The 23,280-nt window shown below is 46.3% G+C and overlaps 1 protein-coding gene across 1 annotated transcript in view; it reads right to left on the bottom strand.

Moving 5' to 3' along the window:
* Positions 1-1,048: 1,048 nt before the first annotated feature.
* Positions 1,049-23,280, bottom strand: part of LOC124775422 — a 38,614-nt gene continuing 16,382 nt past the window's right edge. The window contains exon 3 of the mRNA XM_047250255.1: positions 1,049-1,234. Within this exon, the coding sequence (XP_047106211.1) occupies positions 1,049-1,234 (186 nt within the window). The remainder of the gene's footprint in view (positions 1,235-23,280) is intronic.

Below are 23,280 nucleotides of genomic sequence, written 5' to 3' on the forward strand. Positions count from 1 at the left end.
TTTGTTTCACTGTATTTTCTCAGAGCTCTGTTGTCAGCGCCAGTCAGGATGGAGGTTTCTATTAACCAAGTGGCTAGACAGTATCAACCATTTACGTGTTCCTGTCGTGAGAAAGTTGCGTGCGCTGGCGTTTTTTTTGTTTTTTTTTGTTTTGTGCGTGCGCACGCAAAATAAATATATTGCTAGATTAGTAGTATTCCTGTTCAGGTAGTAATATTCTTTACCCCACTGATCCTGAATAGGTTATTTGAGTACGTTAATCAGGATCAATTTTTGTGTAATGCCAGTGGGCGGTCAACCATAGCAGGGCTTCACAGATTGTGAGAAAATCGCTACCCATCCTAGTGTTATATAGTCTTAGCCGCTTGTAGTCGCAATTCATTTTGGACTGCTCTGTGTATGAGTTACCTGTACAGTGAACGTATTTTATTCCCAATCATCCAGAATACTCTCACCAACCTCAAACTGAAACGTTATAACGACTCGAAATTTCACTTCACGATCTGTATATCTTACTCCGGTGTAATTCAGAGGTGGTTACATGTTAGTCACACGAGTATGTGGTCTACTGTTTGACGTTTTATTGTCTGTAGAATTAGTCGCAGGTGAAATAACTCAATTTAAATGTGAATTAAGCAAAAATGACATTACATGTGCATGGTGCGAATACTGTATGTGTCAGACTAATCTGTAAATACCCGTGTAAACTGACTTCTGATAAGAAATACTGCTATTTCTACGCCAAGATGCCAGCCTGTGCCGTTTAAGAACTTCACGATGGCAGTTGCAGTTTAAGTAAACAAATTTGTGTAAGAGGGTTCTACTATGAAAAAATAGACACTTTGCGAATATAAATTTCATCATTTTTACTCAGTCTTTGGAAATTAAAATCAGAGCAGCAGTGTGTACTAGTCCACGGGTACAGGAAAGTAAGTTGTTTCCGTTTGCACAAGTATTTTTTCTGTACATTCCAGAGGAAGTAATCTTGTTTCAAAAAACCCACGTCTGTAGTCCACTGAAGTTTTTCAGTACGCCAGGGCGGTCACTGCTACTGTTCCCTTCCATTCTTGCTCGGCGGCTGCTGCTGGTAGTGGTACGTTAGACGAGGCATCAGGCAAGTTTCCACCAGCTCCTCCATCGCCTCAGTCAGCCTCCTACGGAAGCGTTCGTCCCGCCGGTACATCGCCCTCACCAGAGCCGCCCTGTTAAGCAGGTAGCACTCCAGGTCGGCAGCCTGCGAAGCAAGAACGACGAATCTAGGTCAGTTAATCTCCTGTAACTGTACCTTTAACGTGGTGTGTATATATTTACAAGCTGCAGGTGGAGAAGTTTACAATCTCTACAAAAGTGACAATTACGGAACTCTTCGAGCAAGCGTAGACTACTGTTTACTTGGTTGGGATCCTCGCCACGTAGGACCAATGTATACATAACGTACACACTGATTTGACTATTCTGAATAATGAAATATCACTCATCGGTGAGCACCACTGAAATACAGGAAAACGGACTGGTAGAAGGTTGATGAAGGTTAAACATTCGGTGACAGCCAACTTACAAAGATTCAAGAATCAGTATCGATGTGTCTAGGGTTTTACTAGAGCCGCCTACATACATCTGTAGTGGGACGAACTAATACAGAATTACAGTAATTGGAGCGTTTCATAATTTCACTCTACTCCATACTCTATAAATGGGAAGAAATCGTACGGTACCATAGGAAGTATCAGCTGACATGCCCTTCAGAGTCAACCGCATACAGGCGAAGGAGTGAAACATTTGGAGAAGCAGAGTCCCAATATATGTTTACGAGAAATGCCGAACGAAATTAAGCAAATTTAAACAAGGTATTAGTAATGAGAGCGAGGGCGGAAATTTGATTTTGTATGAGAGTGACCGAACTAGAAACAAGCAGAAACTTTTAGAAGTCACAGGAAAAAGAAATGTCAAGTCTAGCACAATTTGCCCGTTGGAGAAATCATGCATAGTAAATGGCCCTTTAAGGAGCTACAGCTCTAAAACCACACACTGTCGGCTATGACTGGGATTAAGTATGCATATTATGCAGCTCAAATTGCTAAGCGTTAAAAAAATAGCCTTTTCTTATTCAAATTTTGCAATATTTTCCTTGAGACTGCCTCTGTGCCTCACTGCTGTGATTTAGGTTACGTAAGCAGCTCCGCAACAGTGGGGATGGATACAGTGCTCTGTTCCACTGAGCTAGGGACGCTATCCACGGGGCTGCTGAGTATGCAACGCTTTCACTAGATTCAGAGCCAACCAATGAGAGAGCAGAGATCCATCACGTGGGGGATGAGTTGGCCAACGAGACAGTGGCCGCAGCAGGGGATCGCTAGTACTTCCCATTGAGGGCAAAATGCTCTCCACCACCATGCGCGGTTCCCCCCGCGGTCGTATCAGGCGACAGGCCAAACGCACCCTGTAGAATAGGAGAAGGTGAATAAATCTCCAATCTTTTTCATTCCATGTGCTAGAGTGAACGGGACCAGTCCTCGATACCCACCTACGGTCCTTAACCCATCCTCACGCATACAACATTTAAACTAACCTTCCCTAGCTAACGGGCGCCCTCTTTAGTCCAACAGATAATTAATTGAAGGTAATTGTTTAAGTTTGACACGAACATTTAAATACCTGTCTAATGCTTGTTTCGACAGAAGCGATACTTCTGCGATGTTTAGTGGGTACAGCTTGATAATTACGTCTACTACACTAGAAGTATATCGTCTACAGTAGTAATCCTGTACTCTACACTGATGTGCACTTCACTATCAAGTGCCTGGCAGAGGGTTTATCGAACTCTCAGGCTGTTTCTGTACATTCTGTAACAGTGCACGGGAAAAACCCACTCAGCTCTTCCCGAACGAGCTGAGATTTATTTTATTGTGATCAAAAATGCTTCAAATGGCTCTAAGCACTGTGGGCCTTAACATCTGAGGTCATCAGTCCTCTAGACTTGGAACTACTTGAACCTAACCAACCTAAGGACATCACACACATACAGGTCCGAGGCAGGATTCGAACCTGCGACCGTTGCAGCAGCGTGGTTCCGGATTGAAGCGCCTAGAACCGCTCTGTCACAGCGGCCGGCTATTATGATGATCATTCATGCCTATGTAGCTGGGCACTAACAAAAGATTTTCTCACTAAGAACAAAGTTGATGATAAATTTCATAAGAATATTCTGGCGCCCCGACAATGTTCTTTGCATTAATGTATGCTACCCCAATTTGCGTATCATATCCGCCGCACACTCTTCCCTGTTCAGTGGTAATACAAAACGAGCCGCCCTTCTTTGAACTTCTCCGGTGTACTCCGTCAATGCTATCTGACGCGCATCCCACACACGCAGAATAATACTAGAGAAGATGGCGGAAAAACATAGTGCAAACAGTCTCTTCAGCAGAGGGTTGGAAAATAAGCTGTTGCGGGCGCTGTCAGCCAGCGAAGGTTGCGTTATAGAACGTTTCTTTTTCTTTTTCTTTTTTTTTTGAGTAAATACACTGCGTTATTCATAGACATGAAAGGAATGCCAGTGTATGGGAGGACCCTTGCTGTCCATGTTGTGTATTATTTACCTTGCAGACAATATTAATAGTAAATGTCTGGCTATTTGAAGATGATGCCGTTACCTATATTTAAGTACTATCTGAGAGAAGCTGCATAACTATTCCGTCAGATCTCAAGATTTTAACGTGATGAAGAGATTGGCAACTTACTCTAAACGTTCAGACATTTATAATTTTGCGCTTCACAAAACGAAAAAATGTATCCTATGATTATAATATCCGAGTCATATTTGGAATGGGCCAACTCATACAAATACTTGCGTTTAACACTCTGTAGGGACATGAAATGGAAGTGTCACATTGCTTCACTCGTAACAGACTTGTTTATTGGTAGAATACTGGGAAGTGCAAAAGAGATCGCTTAAAAATCGCTGATGCGATCGCGTCTAGAGTATTGTCCAATTTCATGAGACCCGTACCGGATAGGACTAACGGGGGATATTGAACGTATACAGAGATGGGCAGTACGAATGGTCATAGGTTTGTTTAATCCGTGGGAGAGAGTCACAGAGATACGGCAGTAACTCAACTGACAGAAGCTTCAAGAACCCGCTTTAAATGATAATTTTAGGCGGATACAACCCCCTATGTATCTCTCACATAGGGATCGTGAGGATAAGGTTAGAATATTTACTGCACCTACAGAGAAATTCAAACAATCATACTTCCCGTGCTCCATATTTAAATGGAACATGAAGAAACCTTTGTAAATAGTGTGTTCGAGAGTACCCTCTGCCAGACAACTCAAGGTGGTCTGCAGAGTGTAGATGTAGATATAAAAGCATTTGATAAATTCTGTAGCTATTCTATCTTGCGTTTCTAACTGGCCTTAGAAAGCACCTGATTGTCCTGACTGCAACTTTGCAAGGCAGACATAAATTAACTACCGATTTTTCTGACACTAGCTTTGCACTGAAGAAATTGCAGCTGCGAATAACGCAACTCTCAGAAAGATTATTTTAGATTTAGTGGCTTAGATCTATTTCATCTTTGTTTGATTAGTTCTGTAATTCCTTTTTCAGTGCACGCTGGAATTGCGCCTCTTAAAATAGCTCACTGACCTTCAGTGTCGTGTGCCTACTGACAGTTTCCCCACTGCAGAAAAAACGGTACTTAAAGTAATGAAATGTTTTACAATAAATTCCGTCGAGAACAGTTTCCACAGTTGCTGAAAATATCGAAATTGAATCTTACGATTACTTTTATTGAAGTGGTAGACCAGCTCCGAAGTTAACTAATCTTAGTAAGATTACATGTTTTAATTTAATAGTTGTTCAATAAGAAAGCTACGTGTTCTTTGTTTATTACGTTGTGTCGTGTTTGCTACAAGAACTTAAGTCGACGACAGTGATATTTCATTCCCGCTTTCTCGATACTCCTACGCCCGAACGTGCCTATCTACTAAACTGAACAACAGATTATGGAACATTAAGTACTGCTTGTAATTGCTGCCAGTCTGCGGAATGTATTAATCTGCGACGCTGCAGGACTCGTTACAGCATTATGAAGTCAAAATTTTATTGTTTGTTTCTTTGTCACTCTGTTGTACCTAACTGCAGGTGGTCAACCGCTCCTGTGTAGTCTGCTGGTCTAATATGACAAAGCTGGAACGACACATTAACGCTGAGAAGAAGGTTGGACATGAAGAGAGGCCCCAAGCACAAACACCCTGCCGTTGCTCCAGGAGTAAAGCAAAATGTTACATCTGAAAATAAAAGCACTTCCATGGGAGGAAACTGAGGACCAGTTCAGCCATTCGTGAAAAGTCTGCCAGTGTTAATTTTAAGGAATCAAGAAGATTGTACTGAGTTTTCTTTTAGTGTTCAACCCTGAAGTGGGTTTGCAGCAGCGCGCCATTCCTCTCTTCTGTCTGCCTTCCTCGACATTTCCACGTATGTGTTTCATCCAGCGCCATTCATGATCTGTTGCATGTATGGTATCCTTGTTCGCCCCCGCTGATTCCTTCCCTCAATAGGTCCTCCTGCTATTGTTCCAATGGTGTGTTGTGTCGTAGGATGTGCCCTACAAGTTGGTCTCTTCTTGTTTGGGTGTGTCTCCACAAAGATCTGGTTTCCTGTACTCTTCTAAGCACCTCTTCATTTGTTACTTTGTCTCTCCAGCTGATCATCATCCTTCTATAGCACCACGTCTCCAGGGCCTCTAGCCGTGCTTTCTCTTCCAGTTGTTGGTTGGTTTGTGGGATTAAAGGGACCAAACTGCTACGGTCATTGGTCCCTTTTTCCGAATACTAAAAATACCCACAGAGAATAAAAACGATTAACAGAACACATCACAGACGACACAGAACTAGAGAAACTTAGACAAAGACCAGACAAGACGAACTAAAACCACACAGAGAGTGAAGGTGGTTGGCCGTCCATAGAAACAAAAAAGGAAAAGCCAACCACCGAGAAACACAAAAACTCAGACTAAAATCGTAGGCCAAAGGCCAGAATCAACAAAAAACAAACACTCAGATTAAACGATAAAAATCCTCTGCCTGAATAAAACGTAAAGTTAAGCCAGCCATAGCAGGGTCATCAGTTAAAAGGGCAGAGAGCGTATCAGGTAGCGCAAATGTCTGCCTGACCACAGCTAAAAGGGGGCAGGCCAACAAAATGTGGGCCACTGTCAAAGCCGCCCCACAGCGACATAGAGGAGGGTCCTCCCGGCGAGTAAATAACTGTGTCAGCCGGGAGTGGCCAATGCGGAGCCGGCAAAGGACTACTGAGTCCCTGCGAGTGGCTCGCAGGGATGACCGCCACACAGCCGTCGTCTCCTCGACAGCAGAGTTTATTACGCGTGGTCAGTCCGCGCCATTCATCATCCCATAGCGCAAAAACTTTGCGGCGTAAGACTGCCCTCAAATCAGTCTCTGGGAGGCCAACATCCAGAGATGGTTTACTGGTGTCTCTTTCGCCAGGCAGTCAACATTTTCATTGCCGGTTATCCCAACATGGCTCGGGGTCCACACAAAGACCACAGAGCGGCCGCAACGGGCAAGAGTATGCAGGGACTCCTGGATAGCCATCACCAGACGAGAACGAGGGAAACACTGGTCGAGAGCTCGTAAACCGCTCAGGGAATCGCTACAGATCACGAAGGACTCAACTGAGCAGGAGCGGATATGCTCTAGGGTACGAAAGATGGCGAGCAGCTCAGCAGTGTAAACGCTGCAGCCATCCGGCAATGAACGTTGTTCGGAAATGTCCCCTAGAGTTAGCGCATAACCGACACGACCAGCAATCATCGAGCCGTCAGTGTAAACAATGCCAGAGCCCTGATATGTTGTGAGGATGGAAAGAAAGCGGCGGCGGAAGGCCTCTGGAGGGACTGAGTCCTTCGGGCCCTGTGCCAATTCCAGCTGAAGGCGAGGGCGAGGCACACACCACGGGGGTGTACGCAGAAGTGCCCGGAAAGGAGGTGGAAGAGGTAAAGCCCCAAGCCCAAAGAGAAGCGCTCTGACGCGGACCGCGATCTTACATCCAGCCCTGGGCCGACGTTCTGGAAGATGGACGTGCGACTGTGGGAACAGTAGCCGATAGTTAGGATGCCCGAGCAAGCTGAAAACATGGGCAGCATAAGCGGCCAGCAAACTTTGGCGCCGCAGTGGAGGGACACCTGCCTCCACAAGTATGCTGTCCACAGGGCTGGTCCGGAAGGCACCTGTGGCAAGGCGTATCCCACTGTGGAGGATAGGTTCAAGCACCCGCAACACAGATGGGGATGCTGAGCCATAAGCCAGGCTCCCATAATCTATGCGGGACTGGATTAATGCCTGGTAGAGTCGTAACAGGGTAGATCGGTCGCCGCCCCAGCGGGTGTCGCTCAAGCATCGCAAAACATTTAGATGCCGCCAACACATCTGTTTAAGCTGCCGAATATGAGGCAGCCAAGTCAACCGGGCATCAAAAACCACACCCAAAATCCTAATGTGACTCCTCTACAGCAAGAAGTTCGCCATCAAGATAAAGCCGCGGCCCCGGGTGAACAGTGCGTCGCCGCAGAAATCCATAACGCAGGTCTTGGCCGCCGGAAACTGGAACCCATGAGCTACAGCCAAAAACTGCGCCTTACAGATAGCGCCCTGTAGCTGACATTCAGCAGCTACAATGCCAATAGAGCTGTAGTAAAGGCAGACGTTCCCACCGCCGCAGCGAGCCCGTTAATGGCTATTAAAAACAGGCAGACACTTAAAACAGAACCCTGTGGCACACCGTTCTCCTAAACTTGGGAGGAACTATATGAGGCCGTGACTTGCACGCGGAAGGTACGATACGACAGAAAATTTCGGATAAAGATCGGCAGAGGGCCCCGAAGACCCCATCCATGAAGTGTAGAAAGGATGTGATGACGCCATGTCGTATCGTACGCCTTCCGTATGTCGAAAAAGACAGCGACCAGGTGCTGACGGCGGGCAAAGGCAGTACGGATGGCCGACTCCAAGCTCACCAGATTGTCGGCGGAGGAGGGGCCTTTACGGAACCCACCCTGAGACAGAGCAAAAAGACCCCGAGACTCCAGTACCCAGTTCAACCGCCGGCTCACCATCCATTCAAGCAACTTGCAAAGATCGTTGGCGAAGCTAATGGGACGGTAGCTGTCCACCTCCAAAGGGTTCTTGCCTGGTTTCAGAATGGGGATAACAATAATTTCCCGCCATTGCGACGGAAACTCACCCTCGACCCAAATACGGTTGTAAAGGTCGAGGAGCCGTCGCTGGCAGTCCACTGAAAGGTGTTTCAGCATCTGACAGTGGACGCTATCTGGCCCAGGAGTGGTATCAGGACAAGCAGCGAGGGCACTGTGAAATTCCCACTCACTGAATGGAACATTGTATGATCAGAATGGTGGGTGCGAAAAGAAAGGCTCCGACATTCCATCCGCTCTTTAATGGAGCGGAAGGGCAGGGGATAATTGGAAGAAGCGGAACTCAGAGCAAAATGTTCTGCCAAACTGTTGGCAATTTCGTCAGAGTCCGTACAAACTGCTCCATTCGGTGAGAGCTCAGGGACACTGACAGGGGTCCGATAGCCATAGAGGCGTCGGGTCTTGCTCCAGACCTGCGATGGAGAGACATGGAGGCAAATGGTGGACACATACTGCTCCCAGCATTCCTGCTAGCTTTGGCGGATAAGACGGCGGGCCTGCGCACGCAGCCATTTGAAGGTGATGAGGTGTTCAATGCAGGGATGTCGCTTGTGACGCTGTAGCGCCCGCTGGCGATCTTTAATCGCCTCAGCGATCTCAGGCGACCACCAAGGCACAGTCCTCCTCCGAGGGGACCCAGAAGAACGGGGAATGGAGGATTCTGCTGCAGTAACGATGACGGTGGTGATGGAGTGAACCACCGCATCAATGGTGGCATTAGAGAGAGGCTCAATAGCAGCAATGGAGGAGAAAAATTCCCAGTCAGCCTTATTCATAGCCCATCTGCTAGTGCGCCCAGAAGAGTGACGCTGTGGCAGTGACAGAAAGATCGGAAAGTGATCACTACTACACAGGTCGTCATGCACTCTCCATTGGACAGAAGGTAAGAGGCTAGGCTGCAGATCGAAAGGTCGATGGCGGAGTACGTGCCATGCGCCATGCTGAAGTGAGTGACTGTACCATCATTTAAAATGGGAAGATCGAGCTGTTCCAATAAGCGCTCAATGGTGGCGCCTCGACCTGTTGCCACTGACCCACCCCACAGAGGGTTATGGGCGTTGAAGTCGCCCAGTAACAAGAAAGGTGGCGGCAATTGGGCTAGCAGTGCAGTCAGGTCATGCTGCGCGACATCACCATCCGGTGGAAGGTGAAGACTGCAGACGGTAACAGCCTGTGGCATCCACAACCGAACAGCAACAGCCTCTAAAGGTGTTTGTAGAGGGACAGACTCGCTGTGAAGAGAGTTAAGGACATAGATGCAGACGCCACCAGACACCCTTTCATAAGCTGCCCGGTTCTTATAACAACCCCAATAGCCACGGAGGGCGGGGGTTCGCATTGCGGGAAGCCAAGTTTCCTGAAGAGCAATGCAGAAGAAAGGGTGAAGGCTGATAAGTTGTCGGAGCTCAGCTAGATGTTGGAAAAAACCACTGCAGTTCCACTGGAGTGTGAAATTGTCCATGGCTGAGGAAGGCGTGGAGGGACTGGGAAGACAATTTACGCCGCTTGTTCACTCACTGCCACTGATTCAGAACCCGCACGAGTGACATCCATGGCGTCCGAGGGACTGGCGAGATCCAGGTCTTCAGCAGACGCCAGAATCTCGATCTTGTCCTCAGACACTGAGCTTGTTGGAAGTGGTGGGATGGGTGCCACCGCAATGTCGGGATTCTTGGGTACCTTTTTCTTTTTCAGCTTACTTCGCTCTGCCTTCGATGGTTCAGGCTTGGAGGGCTCCACTGGGTCAGTCTCAGCGACAGACGACGACCGTGAGACCCTACAACCAGGGACCGGTGGTTGTTTGAGCCACCTGCAGCTGTCTGCTTTTGTACCGGTCGGAACTGGCTAAGGGAGGTCCCCAAGGGACCCCTTCCTGGCGAGAGGAGCCAAAGAAGTCTTACGCATCTCCGGCTGGGAAGGGAGAACTAATGTCCCCGATGGTTGGGGGGGCGTTGCTCCTGAAGTAGATGGAGCAGGAACAACAGGGAGTTTAGTACCCCCCATCATTAAGGGGGCAGGTCTGGTCCTTCGACTCAGAGCTGACTGGAGCTGACAGTTGCGGCGTAAGAAGATGTCATACGCACTGGATGAAGCAGATCATATTTCCGTTTAGCCTCAGTATACGTCAGTCGGTCCAGGGTCCTGATTTTCATTATTTTCCTTTCCTTCTGCAGAATCGAACAGTCCGGCGAGCAAGGCGGATGGTGCTCTCCGAAATTGACACAGATGGGTGGCGGGGCACAGGGAGTATCAGGATGGGATGGTCGACCACAATCGCGACATACGAGGTTGGAAGCACAGCGTGAAGACATATGGCCGAACTTCCAACACTTTAAGCACCGCATCGGGGGAGGGATAAATGACTGGACATCACAACGGCACACCATGACCTTGACCTTCTCAGGTAATGTGTCGCCCTAGAAGGCCAAGATGAAAGCACCAGTGGCAACTTGTTGATCCCTCGGATCCCGGTGGATGCGCCTGACGAAATGGACACCTCGTCGCTCTAAGTTGGCGCGCAGCTCGTCAACGGACTGTAAAAGGAAATCCCTGTGGAAAATAATGCCCTGGACCATATTCAAACTTCTATGGGGCGTGATAGTAACGGAGACATCCCCAGCTTATTACAAGCGAGCAAGGCCCGTGACTGGGTAGAGGATGCCGCTTTTATCAATACCGAACCAGACAGCATTTTGGACAAGCCCTCCACTTCCCCAAACTTGTCCTCTAAATGCTCTACAAAGAACTAAGGCTTCATGGATAGAAAGGATTCCCCATCAGTTCTGGTACAGACGAGATACCTGGGCGAATACGTCTGACTTTCATTCATTGCCTTTCGTTCCTCCCATGGTGTGGCCAGGGAGGGGAACGATTTGGGGTCATAAACGTTACCTTTAAAATGAGCTCTCGAACGCTTATAGACTGCTGGTGGCTGGCCACCAGCAAGAGAAGATGTGCCACGCTTTATTGCGTGTCATCCACCCTGATGCCACCTACTCCGACCAAGGGCCCTCCCCACAGGCGCCACCCAGCCACAGCAAAGGCCATCTGGCAGGATGGCCATTGCTGTGAGTCTCGATGCCCCAGGGAGATGGGCATCTATTCCTTGGCATACCTGGGGAGTTAACGGCGCAGGCATCGGTAGAGCGATCCCTGTGTTGTCAGGGGGCTACAACCAACAGGGTACATGGCAACCCCACCACAACGGACTGGCTACCGAGCTGGATTTTAGGTAACATGTCGTCCATGGTTTTCATCCATGCAGAAACTGGCACTGCTCATCGCATGGCGGAAAGTGCACGCAGGAACGGGTCCATGCCCAAGAGATGGAGAGTGGGCAGGACTGCAATGCAACGACGAATAAGCTGGCGAAAGTTCTCAACGCAAGATGGACACAATGCACCAAGTAAGGCGCCCTTCCCCAATCAGCTAGCTCTTCGGAAAAATTTTGAGATATGGAGGTCAAACCCGACAGGGGACCATCAAATAAGGCCGAAACGTTTGAGACTCCTTTTAGTCGCCTCTTACGACAGGTAGGAATACGACGGGCCTATTCTTACCCCCAAACCCGCAGGGAGGTCTTCCAGTTGTCCAAGTTTCACATCTGTATAGGGCCACACTCCAAACGAAACCTTTCATGATACGTTTCCTTATTTTCAGACATTGTTGCTGATGGGTAAGTTCCTTCCCAAGATTAAATGCAATTTTGTTCTTTTGCATTCTGCTCGCAATTTCTTTCCATCTTCTACCATCCCTTGTGATTTTGATTCCTGCTCATCTCTTCCAATTCTCATTCTCAGAGGTTCTTCTTCTGCACCTGTACTGCATACCATCACTTTAGTCTTTTTATTGTTTATTCTCATGCCACACTGAAAAAACAATTTTTTCATTGTTGTGAGGACTTCCTCTAGATCATCTTTTGTCCTCGTGACTATAGCAATATTATCAGCATAACATAGCTTGTTTATCTACTGCCCATTGATTTTCATCCCCACCTCAGTAGTTTCTCGAACTTGTTCTCTAGCTTCCTGGATGTAAGCATTGAATATAAGACGAGAGAGAGCACACGCTTGTCTTACCTCTTTTCTAACGTTTGCTTCTTGTTCCTGATGACAGTTCCTAATCACTGCCACCCCATTCTTATAGAAACTGAGTATCACACGGATGTCTTTGTACTTTATTCCACTTTTCCTCAGTACTCTGAACACCTCTTGCCAGATAACGTTATCAAATGCCTTTTCAATGTCTATGAAGGCAATACCAGTTTATTTTTCTATAAATTCTTTTCAATAACTAGTCTCAGTGCCAGAATCGCCTCTTGTTCCCAACCCCCTTCTGAAACCAAACTCATCTGCACTCAGTATATCCTCCACCTTTTCAATTCAGAACTATTTTTATGAGAATTTTTTATGCATGTGGTATTAGGCTTAGAGTTCGGCACTGTTCACATTTTGTACCTGCTGCCTTCTTTGGTACAGGAACAATGACATTTCTGGAAATCTGTCGGTATCTCTCCTGTACTATAGACGTACCTAATAAGTTTAAGCAGCATCATTTTCATGCTGTCACCAGCATTCTTTACTAGTTCTGCAGGGATGTCATCAATACTCGTTGCTTTGTTGTTTGTTAGAGCTCTGTCAAATTCTTCTTGCAGAATGTAGTCTCCCTTGCCATCTTAATCTACTTGCTCTTCTCTTCCTATTACTTTCTCCAAAAGAGGTGTTCCGGCATGCAACTCCTTTATGTATTCTTTCCATCTCTTCACCATGTCTTCACCGAACAGCATTTTCCCCTCTTCATTTTCTATTGTGCCTGAGAGTATTGTTTTAAGTTTGATGAAAAATTGATTTTTCTATTCTGTAGGCTAAATCAGTTCTTCCCTTTGCATATTTTCTTCCACTTCCCTGCACATTTCTCCAAAAAGTATTTTTTTTGCTTCCTACCTTCTCTATTAACTAAATTCCTTAGTGTTCTGTATACAGCTTTTCCTTGTTCATCAGTTGCATTTTTGTATAATCTTCTGTTTTCTATAAGCTCTGAGTACGAAGGGCCAAAAGAAGGGCACATTCCGCCAATAAATGGGGTACCAACAGCCTGGCACCACAACCACATTGTGGGAGACGTTCGTTAGGCGAAAGTAAACAGTGAGTATGACCAATGCGTAAATGACATAAGACAGTGGACTAATTCCGAGACGAGTGGAAGAAAGAGCGCCAAACCGCAGTAGGCTCCTCGATGTTGCAGAGAAGTGCCCCAGATGCCATTCCACTTTTGGACAAAGACAGATTTGATGTGTTTCCGCATATCTGCAACTGGAATCGTGGAAAAGTGTGTGTGTGTGTGTGTGTGTGTGTGTGTGTGTGTGTGTGTGTGTGTGTGTGTGTGTGTGTGTGTGTGGAGGAGGGGAGGGGGGGGGAATATCTGCCTTTCTAGGCAAACTGTCAGCCAGTTCATTCCCTGCGATACCCACATTACTTGGGACCTGGAGAAAGAGACCTGAGCAGTTGGCACAGCCAAAGGCAGATAGCTCATGGACTGCAGAGACCAGAGGATGACGAGAGTAGCATCGGTCAATAGCCTGCAGGCTGCTCATTAAATCGGTACAAATGAAAACACCGTGGAGGGAGGCCGGAGAGACAAAACAGAGGGCTCTGTGAATTGCTAGAAGCTCTGCTGTGTACACTACATGACCCCATCAAGTTCTAAGCCAGTAGGAGACGTGAAAACGTATCACACACTGATCTATTGTCTTAGAAGCATCAGAGTAGAGGACGGTGGCACCATGGAAATCTGCAAGGACTGCACACCCAAGATGCCAGAAAACCACAGGGGCGACAGAGACACCTTAGGACCCTGGAATAGGTCGGTCCTAACCTGTGATCTAGGCATCATCCAATGTGGGGGGGGGGGAGGGGGGTTGTGGGTGGAAATACAGAGGGTCCATTCCAGGAAGTGGAGATGGATATCCCAGCAGAGGAAGTCGGACACATTCGAACCGGCAATCCCACCAATGAGCGATTGTCAGGAGGGAGACATCCCTAATTTGCAAAGAGGACAGGGTACATGGGATAGTCAGGGGAATGGCGATTGCGTAAGAAACCAGGAGTTGGCTCCATCGTATTTGTAGAGCAGGATCACTCAGTGCCTGTGAGGTGACTCAATGGGAGTAGTGCGAAAGGCACCAGTAGGCAGACACACCCCACAACGGTGAACAGGGTAAAGTATTTGCAGAGTGGAAGTATCTGCTGAGCAATAAACCTGACCACCATAATCTAGTCTGCACAAGATAAGAGGATGGTGAAGATGGAGGAGGGTGGTATGGTCTGCACCCCAAGATGTGTGGGCCAGGATGCCATGAACATTTAGCTTCTGCATGCGTGTAGTCTTTAGGTGGCGAATATGGGGCAGTCACATCAGCTTTTTGCCAAAAATAAAGCCCAAGAAACGGGTCTGTGCTGCAACGTCGACGAGCTGGTCGCCTAAATAAAATTCTGGGTCGGGGTGTACCGTGCGTCGAGAACAAAAATGCGTAACCCGCGTTTTGGAGGGAGAAAACGAAGCCATGGGAGATGGCTCATGCAGATGCCTATAGGATGGCGCCTTGGAACCAGCACTCAGCAGATGCTACCGAGGGGGAACTGCACCAGATGCAAAAATCGTCGACTTACAACCCTGGGGTAACCACAGGCCCAATAGAGGTTACAAACCCATTGATGGCTATGAAGAAGAGTGTGACACTTAACACAGAACCCTGTAGGAAACCTTTCTCCTGAATCCGAGGGGCGCTGGGTGAAGTAACAACACGAACCTGGAAGAGTTGGTGAGATAAAAACTCGTGGATAAAAATGTAAAGTGAGCCGCAAAATCCCAGTCTTTGAGATGTAATGGCGCCGAGCCATGTTTTATGCCTTCTATAGGTCAAAGAAGACCACAAAAATGTGCCAGCGGTAAGTAAGAGACTGTCACATTGCTGTTTCCAATCTGAATAAATGCTCAGTTGGAGATCGTCCTTCCCAGAAGCCACACTGATATGGGAACAAAAGCCCCGAGATTCGAGTACCCAACATAATCTGAAGCTAACCATCCTCTCGATTATTTTACAAAGTCCATTCATCAGACTAATCAGGCAGTACCTGTCAAGAGAGGTTGGGTTCTTCCCAGGCCTAAGGATGGAGATGATTATGCTGTCTCGCCATTGTGACTGGAAAGCACCCATGAGCCAAATGCAGTTAAAGAACCTCAGCGGATGTTGCCTCTGGGGAACGTCCAAGTGTTGGATCATCTGACAGGATAGAACCTGGGCCTAGGGCCATGTCACGTGAAGAGGTGTGAGCCTGCAAGAATTCCCATTCAGTAAAGGGTTCATTATGGGGCTTGAGTTTGAGCAGAGGGGGTTTGTTCAACTCAACGTTTCTGCCAAAGAATGTAGCAGGATAGGAAGTGGACGCCAGTGCCATCGCGAGGTGTTCTGCAAGGACCAATGGATCAGTTCACAGATCAACCTTGGATGTTAAGAACCTGGACATTTGACTGTCAGTGGCAGCCTAGAAGGCTATGGAGCTTTGACCAAACCTGCAATGAAGAGGCATATGTCCCTAGGGAGGAAACACAGTGCTTCCAAGATTCCTTTTTACTCGGCTTAAAAGGTAATGAGCCTTAGCACTGGGACACTTGAAACCTAGGAGGCTCGTCTATGGAGGGTTTCATTTAAATCGCTGCAGTGCCCAGCTGTGGTCCTGAACAGAAACTGTTACACCCTTGATCCACCACAGTACCAGTTGACGATGACTGGGACCTGTGGGTGGGGTGGGCGGGGGGCATAGCAGTGCCACCAGCATGAAGAATAGACAGAGACGCACTGCACGACCACATCAGTGTAATTTGAGAGGCAGGCGTCTAAGTGCACAGCAGGCATATATAAAGGCCAACTGGGCCTGCAGAAAGACGAACAGGGGGCCCTGACTACCTGGTGGCAACAGAGGAACGGTAGAATCACTTTGTAGTGGTCACTGTCACGAAGATGATCATGGGATGACCATTGTAGGGAAGCCACGAGAGTTGGGGAGAAGACTGTGAGATCGACAGCAGTGAAGGTGCCATGAGCGCCACTGAGGTGGGTAGGGAAACCATCATTGAGAAGAGACAAATTGAAGTCTGTATCAAGTTCGCCAATTTGGAGACACGTACCCCTTCAAGTGGCACTCCTCCCACATTGGGTGGTGGTCATTGAAGTCTCCAAGGAGGAGAAACGGGGCAGGAGGTGATGTAATAAGGTAGACAGTTCAACATAAGGAAATGGCCCACCTGGAAGGAGGTAGACATTGCAAACAGGGATTGCTGGAATCGTTTGCATTCTAACCACTGTTGCTTCCAGCTTGGCATGAATGAAGATCCAGTCACTCATTACATCGGAATAAACCAAAGTGCAGACCCCACTGAAGTCTACACTGGGGCTGGCATTGTTCTGACAGAACGCCTGATAACCGCAAAATGCTGGAGAGTGGTCATCATGGGAGTGCATTTCTTGAAGAGCAAGAGAGGAAATAAGACTTATTTCCGGTAGGTGACTACAGTATCCATTGCAATTCCACTGGACGATTGTGTGGCGGGAGTCCACGTTGGACACAGAAGCCGAGAGGACGTCATGTCAGTCAATGGTCGTCATTGACAAGTATGAGTGACACTCGTAAATAAGGTCCTGGGAAGCTATTTAAAAAAAAAATCGTAAGTAAAATTTCTTTCACTGACAAACATAGGAAACCAACATGGTTGTTTTACTAAATGACACGTGAAGCCTTACATGAAGAGATGTAGCATAGAAGCATGCACATTAGAGTAAATTTCTGCCGTGAAGCAGTTGTTATAAGCTAACTTAAGTTAATTTTTCATTCTATGGCCATTTTGCGCAACAGACGATTGTTCTTCCACTTCCGCTAATACTATGCACGTGTTTTACAGAGTAGTGAATATTCCTTGCACTATCGTACTATAATAGTTACGACAATGCAAGGAACACTGACGTGACTACAGGCTCAAGCGTCAGGTGTCGATGGTATATTACCGACAGCCTTCAGTCCTGTTCGTTAGTAGGAAACTGCGACTGCGCGCGTATGTTGCCCACATGGTGATACACGTGCCGAGGTGCAGCCAGACAGCTCACGCGCCCCTCCCTGCTTTAGCAGACTAGTTGCATTTGTAAATACACTGCCAATAAATAGCCGTGTTTGGTCTGCTTTCCCCACAACATTATCTATGTCATCGTTCCAATTTAAGTTATTGTTAAACGTAATCTAAGTATTTTGTTGAATTTACAGCATTGACATTTGTGTGTTATCCTGTAACCGAAATTTAGCGGATTACTTTTGCTACACATGTAGATGATTTCCCACTTTTCACTATTTAGAGTTAACTGCCACTTTGGTTCAAATGGCTCTGAGCACTATGGGACTTAACATCTGAGGTCATCAGTCCCCTAGAACTTAGAACTACTTAAACCTAACTAACCTAAGGACAACACACACATCCATGCCAGAGGCAGGATTTGAACCTGTGACCGTAGCGGTCGCGCGGTTGCAGACTGAAGCGCCTAGAACCGCTCGGCCACTCCAGCCGGCTAACTGCCACTTTCTTTACTACACAGGTATCTTGCCCAAATCGTTTTGATCATCTCATGACTTTGTAAGACGGTAAATCACAGGGTTTCCTACATACAGTGTAAGTCGGCTACCCAGATTGTCTCTTAAATCGTTTATGTGGATTAGGAACTGCACAGGGCCTGTAACACTACCCTGGGGAACGCCAAATATTGGTTGTGTGTTACTCTACAACCTTCCTTCAGTTACTGAGAACTGATCTTTCTGACACGAAATCACGAATCTAGTCTCACAGTTGAGACAATACGCTAATTCTGGAATATTTGCTTCGTCTTCTTTGGTGAAGTAATTTCGGAAAACTTTAGTAACTTTGCTTTAGTTGCGCTATCATCAGTAACGCCACCATTGTTATCGAGCATTGAGCATATTAATTGTGTCTTTCCGCTCGTGTCAGTTACATACGACCCAAATATCTGGATTATCTGCCAGATTTCGAGTAGGTTTGTTGAGGAAACTCGAAAACGCGTGTAATATCTCTTTATATTCGATGAATTATTCTGATACAATTCTACCCTTGAATGACGTTTACTAATTTTCTATCTTCATACTCGCAGAATCCATGCGCAAAGTAGTTTCATACAATAGCTATGCCATGAGCGCATAATTATTCTTTGTAGTACTCTCTCGGGTGGTTGTTAGAAGGAAAAAGCTTCCGAGATTGTCTTCGTACCGATTAGCCTGAGCTTTATTTGAAGAACTGTAATCTGATTATTGAGATTTATGACAGAAGGGAACTGATACGAACTGTACGATTAAAATGGAAATATATATTGCTCCTTCATATAGAAGGTGTGTGTTTGACATCTGAGAATTAATAATATTCATCGATATATTGCGTAGTTGTTAATCAGAAGGGAACTTCCGAAAGACTGGATACGAACCTGCATTTAATAATCCAAGAGCTCCATTACTTCTTCGGAAGTAGAAACTTCATCAAAGCCAAATATCCGCTTGATCTGAGGTTTCCCGACTGATTACACAACACTCCAAAATTACGAGGCATTTTATTTCTACAGATTAGCAGATTGCCGCAAAGCACGAGCCTCCAGAGAAGAAGAATCATCGCCTGATTTCATTCTAACATGTAAAATTTCTGAATCATTTTGAGTGAATGAGCTATGACTGTTTCCTATTATGAATGACTGATTGCTCGAACGAATTGAGAGCTACATAATCACGTACATAGGAGGAAAAATTACACGCGTTTCGTACTAAAGTTCGCTAACTTTATAATTGTGTAGAACATTGCCGATCTTGGTGAATCTATTAGCTTGTGAAACTAAGTTGCACTACAAAAATAAAAATAATAAGGCCGCAGACAAGAGAGAGGTGCATTTCATTTAAACAGTATAGAGAAAAACTGTCACGAAATTTTAACCCTGGATAGCTGATGCCAGAGGAACCAAAATTGCTAATGTTGTGTAGGTCGACAACGCACTATTTTAAAACTAAACAGCCGGCCGCGGTGGTCTAGCGGTTCTAGGCGCTCAGTCCGGAACCGCGCGACTGCTACGGTCGCAGGTTCGAATCCTGCCTCGGGCATGGATGTGTGTGATGTCCTTAGGTTAGTTAGGTTTCAGTAGTTCTAAGTTCTAGGGGACTGATGACCACAGATGTTAAGTCCCATAGTGCTCAGAGCCATTTGAACCATTTTTTTAAAAACTAAACTAGGCGCCACGCGCTCCGATTGGCCGTGGGATTGCCCTGTTGCCGTTCGTCGGTTGACGGACGGCGCTGTGGTTGTCTGTTCACACATACAAACATGCCTCGGCCCGTCATTGCCCCAACATAATACGCACACGTGTCGAATAGGCATTGCTGTTTATCTCTACTCACGTCAGAGGTATCCACACGTAAGTTTCGCTACAGAGCACACACACATCATCCGCAATTTAGTCATAAAGCAAGCATGGCGGCACAGTATTCCTTTGAAGAACGAGATATGGTTTTTGTTTATGGACTAGCCGACGGTAATGCGCATGAAGCTCGACGCTTGCATGAGGAACGGTACCCAGCAAGACGCCACCCACACCCGCAAACATTTACAGCAATTCAATGGCGACTTGGTGAAACAGGCTCGTTAGCGCAATAGAATGGTGATGCAGGAAGACCTCGAACACGACAGGAAGTTGCGTTTGTAGAGACTTATCTCGAGCGCTTCGAGGAAGCACCTATGGAAAGTACTCTAACGGTTGGACACGACGTGGGGGTCACTCATCTGTTAGTGTGGGAGGTTTTGAGGGATGACGGCCAGCATCCATTTAGTTTCCACCCTGTCTTAGACCTAAACCTTGTGGCGTACTATGAACATAGGCTAGGGTTTTGCCGGGGGTTTCTGCGACGTGTTGCACGACCTCCTAACTTCCCTGTCGTGTTGTTCATCGACAGGTGCACCTTCCGTGGGATGGCCTTTACAGCACTCGAAACGTTCGTTACTGGGCAACGGGAAATCCTCACGTCACGTACGTCCCCAGACAAGGAACTATTTTCGCTCAATATTTGGGCAGGCATTGTGGGTGGCCTTCTGATTGGGCCGGTACGTCTACCTCCTCGACTAACTGGGGCAAATTACCTTTACTTTATGGAGGAGACTACTCGCCCTGCTGGAAGATGTTCCCCTGAACCGACGGCTACTCGTGTGGTTACAAGATGGGGCATCCGCACAGAACAGTCGCGCTGTGCGTGGATATTGAAATGACAGCCGGGTAATTGGCAGAGGCGCTCGAAGGACATGGCCCTCGCGATCAGCAGATCTCACACCACCAGACTTTTTCCTGTGGGGATTCTTCAAGGTTCTAGTGCAACCAACCGGAAGCGAACCACCTAGAAACGAAGAGGAATTAATGTATCGCATTCAACATGCCGCCAATTACATCAGGGCAATGGCAGGAATATTTGAAAAGGTTCGGCAGAACACCGTTCGACGTTACCAAGCTTGTGTCGGGTCAAAGGGTCTCCAGTTAGAGCACCTGCTTTAAATAAACAATGTCCTAGCTACAAAAAAATGCCCTTTTCAGGGCAGACAATTTGTAAAATACTTTCTGTACACGAACTAACAGTTGTTGACCGGTTTGTTCTCGGTACGAATTATTATGAAACTAGAATGGATGTGTTGGGACCGCGGCGGATTCGCCTCCGAGCCCCCAGAGTGGAAGGTTGGCGCGCACCCATAGAGCGTCTCTCGATACATAGCGATCTCTGGCAGAGAAAGCGTTCGCGATCATGCGTTGTCCACAGCATTCGGCAACAGGGCAATCCCGCGGCCAATCGGAGCGCGTGGCACCAAGTTTCCATAGTTAAACTGTGGACTGTCGACCTGCACAATATTAATAATTTTGGTTGTTACTGGCATCAGCTATCCAGGGGTAAAATTTCGCGACAACTTTTCTCCACCGTGTATAATCAAATTCGGAAGGGTACCTCATATACTGAGAAGACACGGACAGTTAATTTTTACTCAGAGAGGCAACCATTTGAAAACCGGTATAACTGACGAAAAAAGAATGTAAGTTAAGACGTGTCCAGCACTACTATCTACATTGAATATTCAAAATATCTGGGTCTGAAGTTTGTACTAAGTTGACATCCTCAGGCAAATAATTGCACCGTCTCTGTAAAATAATTCTTCCCTTGCACAAACTTTACTTCACTAGTACTGACTTGCACGCACGCATCCACGACTATGTGCTGTTTTGTCGACACGCCTACATAGCGACGCTTTTCTCAGATATGGTTGTCACTTTTTTCCGGCTCAATGTTTCTTACCGTCATTTGGTCTCAATTTTTATCTGCATTTGTTATACAGAGTGGTGTAAGACTGGTCGTCGAACTGTAGCATGAATAAAGTATTCGTGCTGCCCACGGTTCTCAGAAGTATTTTATGATAATGTGTCTCTAGCAACTAACTAATGTCAATAGCTTCGTAAGAGTGTTTTGTTCTGGTCAGTAACAAGCAAAATCATACCGAGACGGTAATTTTAAGGTGCTTATTAAGTGACTTAATTCAGCCTCATACCTCAGGAGCAGAGAAAGTAGCGCGGTCATTTTGGGGACTAGAGTATGTGGGAGGAGGAATGTTTTACTGTTCTTCCAGTACTGCCATCTCATGGGCTTGGACGACTCATCCTGATCAGTTGCTGTGGTACACATTTTGACACAGAGGTAACAGATTCCCGAAAGTGCATTTCAGAGGCGATTATCTTCAAACGTGGTAATTAATTAGTTATGTGTTTCATTGATCAGTGTCATGGTGACCGTTATGATGTGGAAAGTCTCAAATGCGTAAGAAACGCCCTCATGAATGAAGTGTCTTTTTTAAAACTTAAAAAATTTGTTATCTACTCCACTCTTAAATGGCACGAAATGCATATACTATGCCTACAGATTTATGTATTGCTATTCAAGAATTCATCTATGGTATGTATGTGTAGCAAGGAATACGAAATTAAATGATGTCTGTTGTACTGGAAAGCAGTGAATAAGCATCTAGTAAACATTTGTGATCGTGTCTCGTATGGGTTAATGCAGTAACATCTAAGTAACGTGTTATTAATTAGTTGCTCATTCATTGGCATAGACAACACAGTGATCGCTAGCAGTAACAGTGTCAGCAACTACAAGGTCGCTGAAGGTGGGAGCATGGGGAGCCGGCGGCCAACTTACTCCGCCCTCACAATAGACAGCTTACTGGGGTCTCTCAGCATAGTGATTTATGTATGTTACCAATTAATAATAATGCCGGTAAATACGCGGCCCGAGGTGCCGCTCTACAACGTTATTATTGGTTCTTGAGCAAAAGCGTTTGATCACCACTGGTTTAAGACATTCATGAGACGAAATGAAGTAAAGAGCAGCGTGGAGGTGACCAAGTCGTACTAAGCAGTTACCCGGCAATGATCTCCCAGGTCAAACGAGCAAATCTGAAGGTCTAGGACTCAAAAATTATTTTAAAACACGGTCATTTGTTGTAGAACTCATGGAGCCTATTCTCTGTGATAATCTGCATTTGTGTACTGTCTCTCTTCGAAGGGTAACAGAGTAAAGTGTACAGAAGCACAAGTTCGTAAGAGGGTACTCCATTCGTGTAAACATTTGCTTTAGACATAATGGAAACTTCCGTTTCCCAAAATAAAAGATACTGTGTTTTACGTATTTACCTCATTCCACATCGAGCTGTAAGTGCTGAATTAAATGAATAAACCACAGAGAAATGGCAAAATAAGAACACTTGCCAAAGGCAACAACCGCACACGTTACATCTATTTCTGTGTCTCCGCAATGCAATAGTACGATACAAAAGAAACAGTGACCATATAATCCAGATTTTTGTCACGAGATGTCTGTAATAACACCCATTGCAGAGCTAGATATAGGTATTACGGAACTTT

This window comes from Schistocerca piceifrons, chromosome 2 (genome assembly GCF_021461385.2).
Source record: "Schistocerca piceifrons isolate TAMUIC-IGC-003096 chromosome 2, iqSchPice1.1, whole genome shotgun sequence".
In the NCBI taxonomy this organism is placed as follows: domain Eukaryota; kingdom Metazoa; phylum Arthropoda; class Insecta; order Orthoptera; family Acrididae; genus Schistocerca; species Schistocerca piceifrons.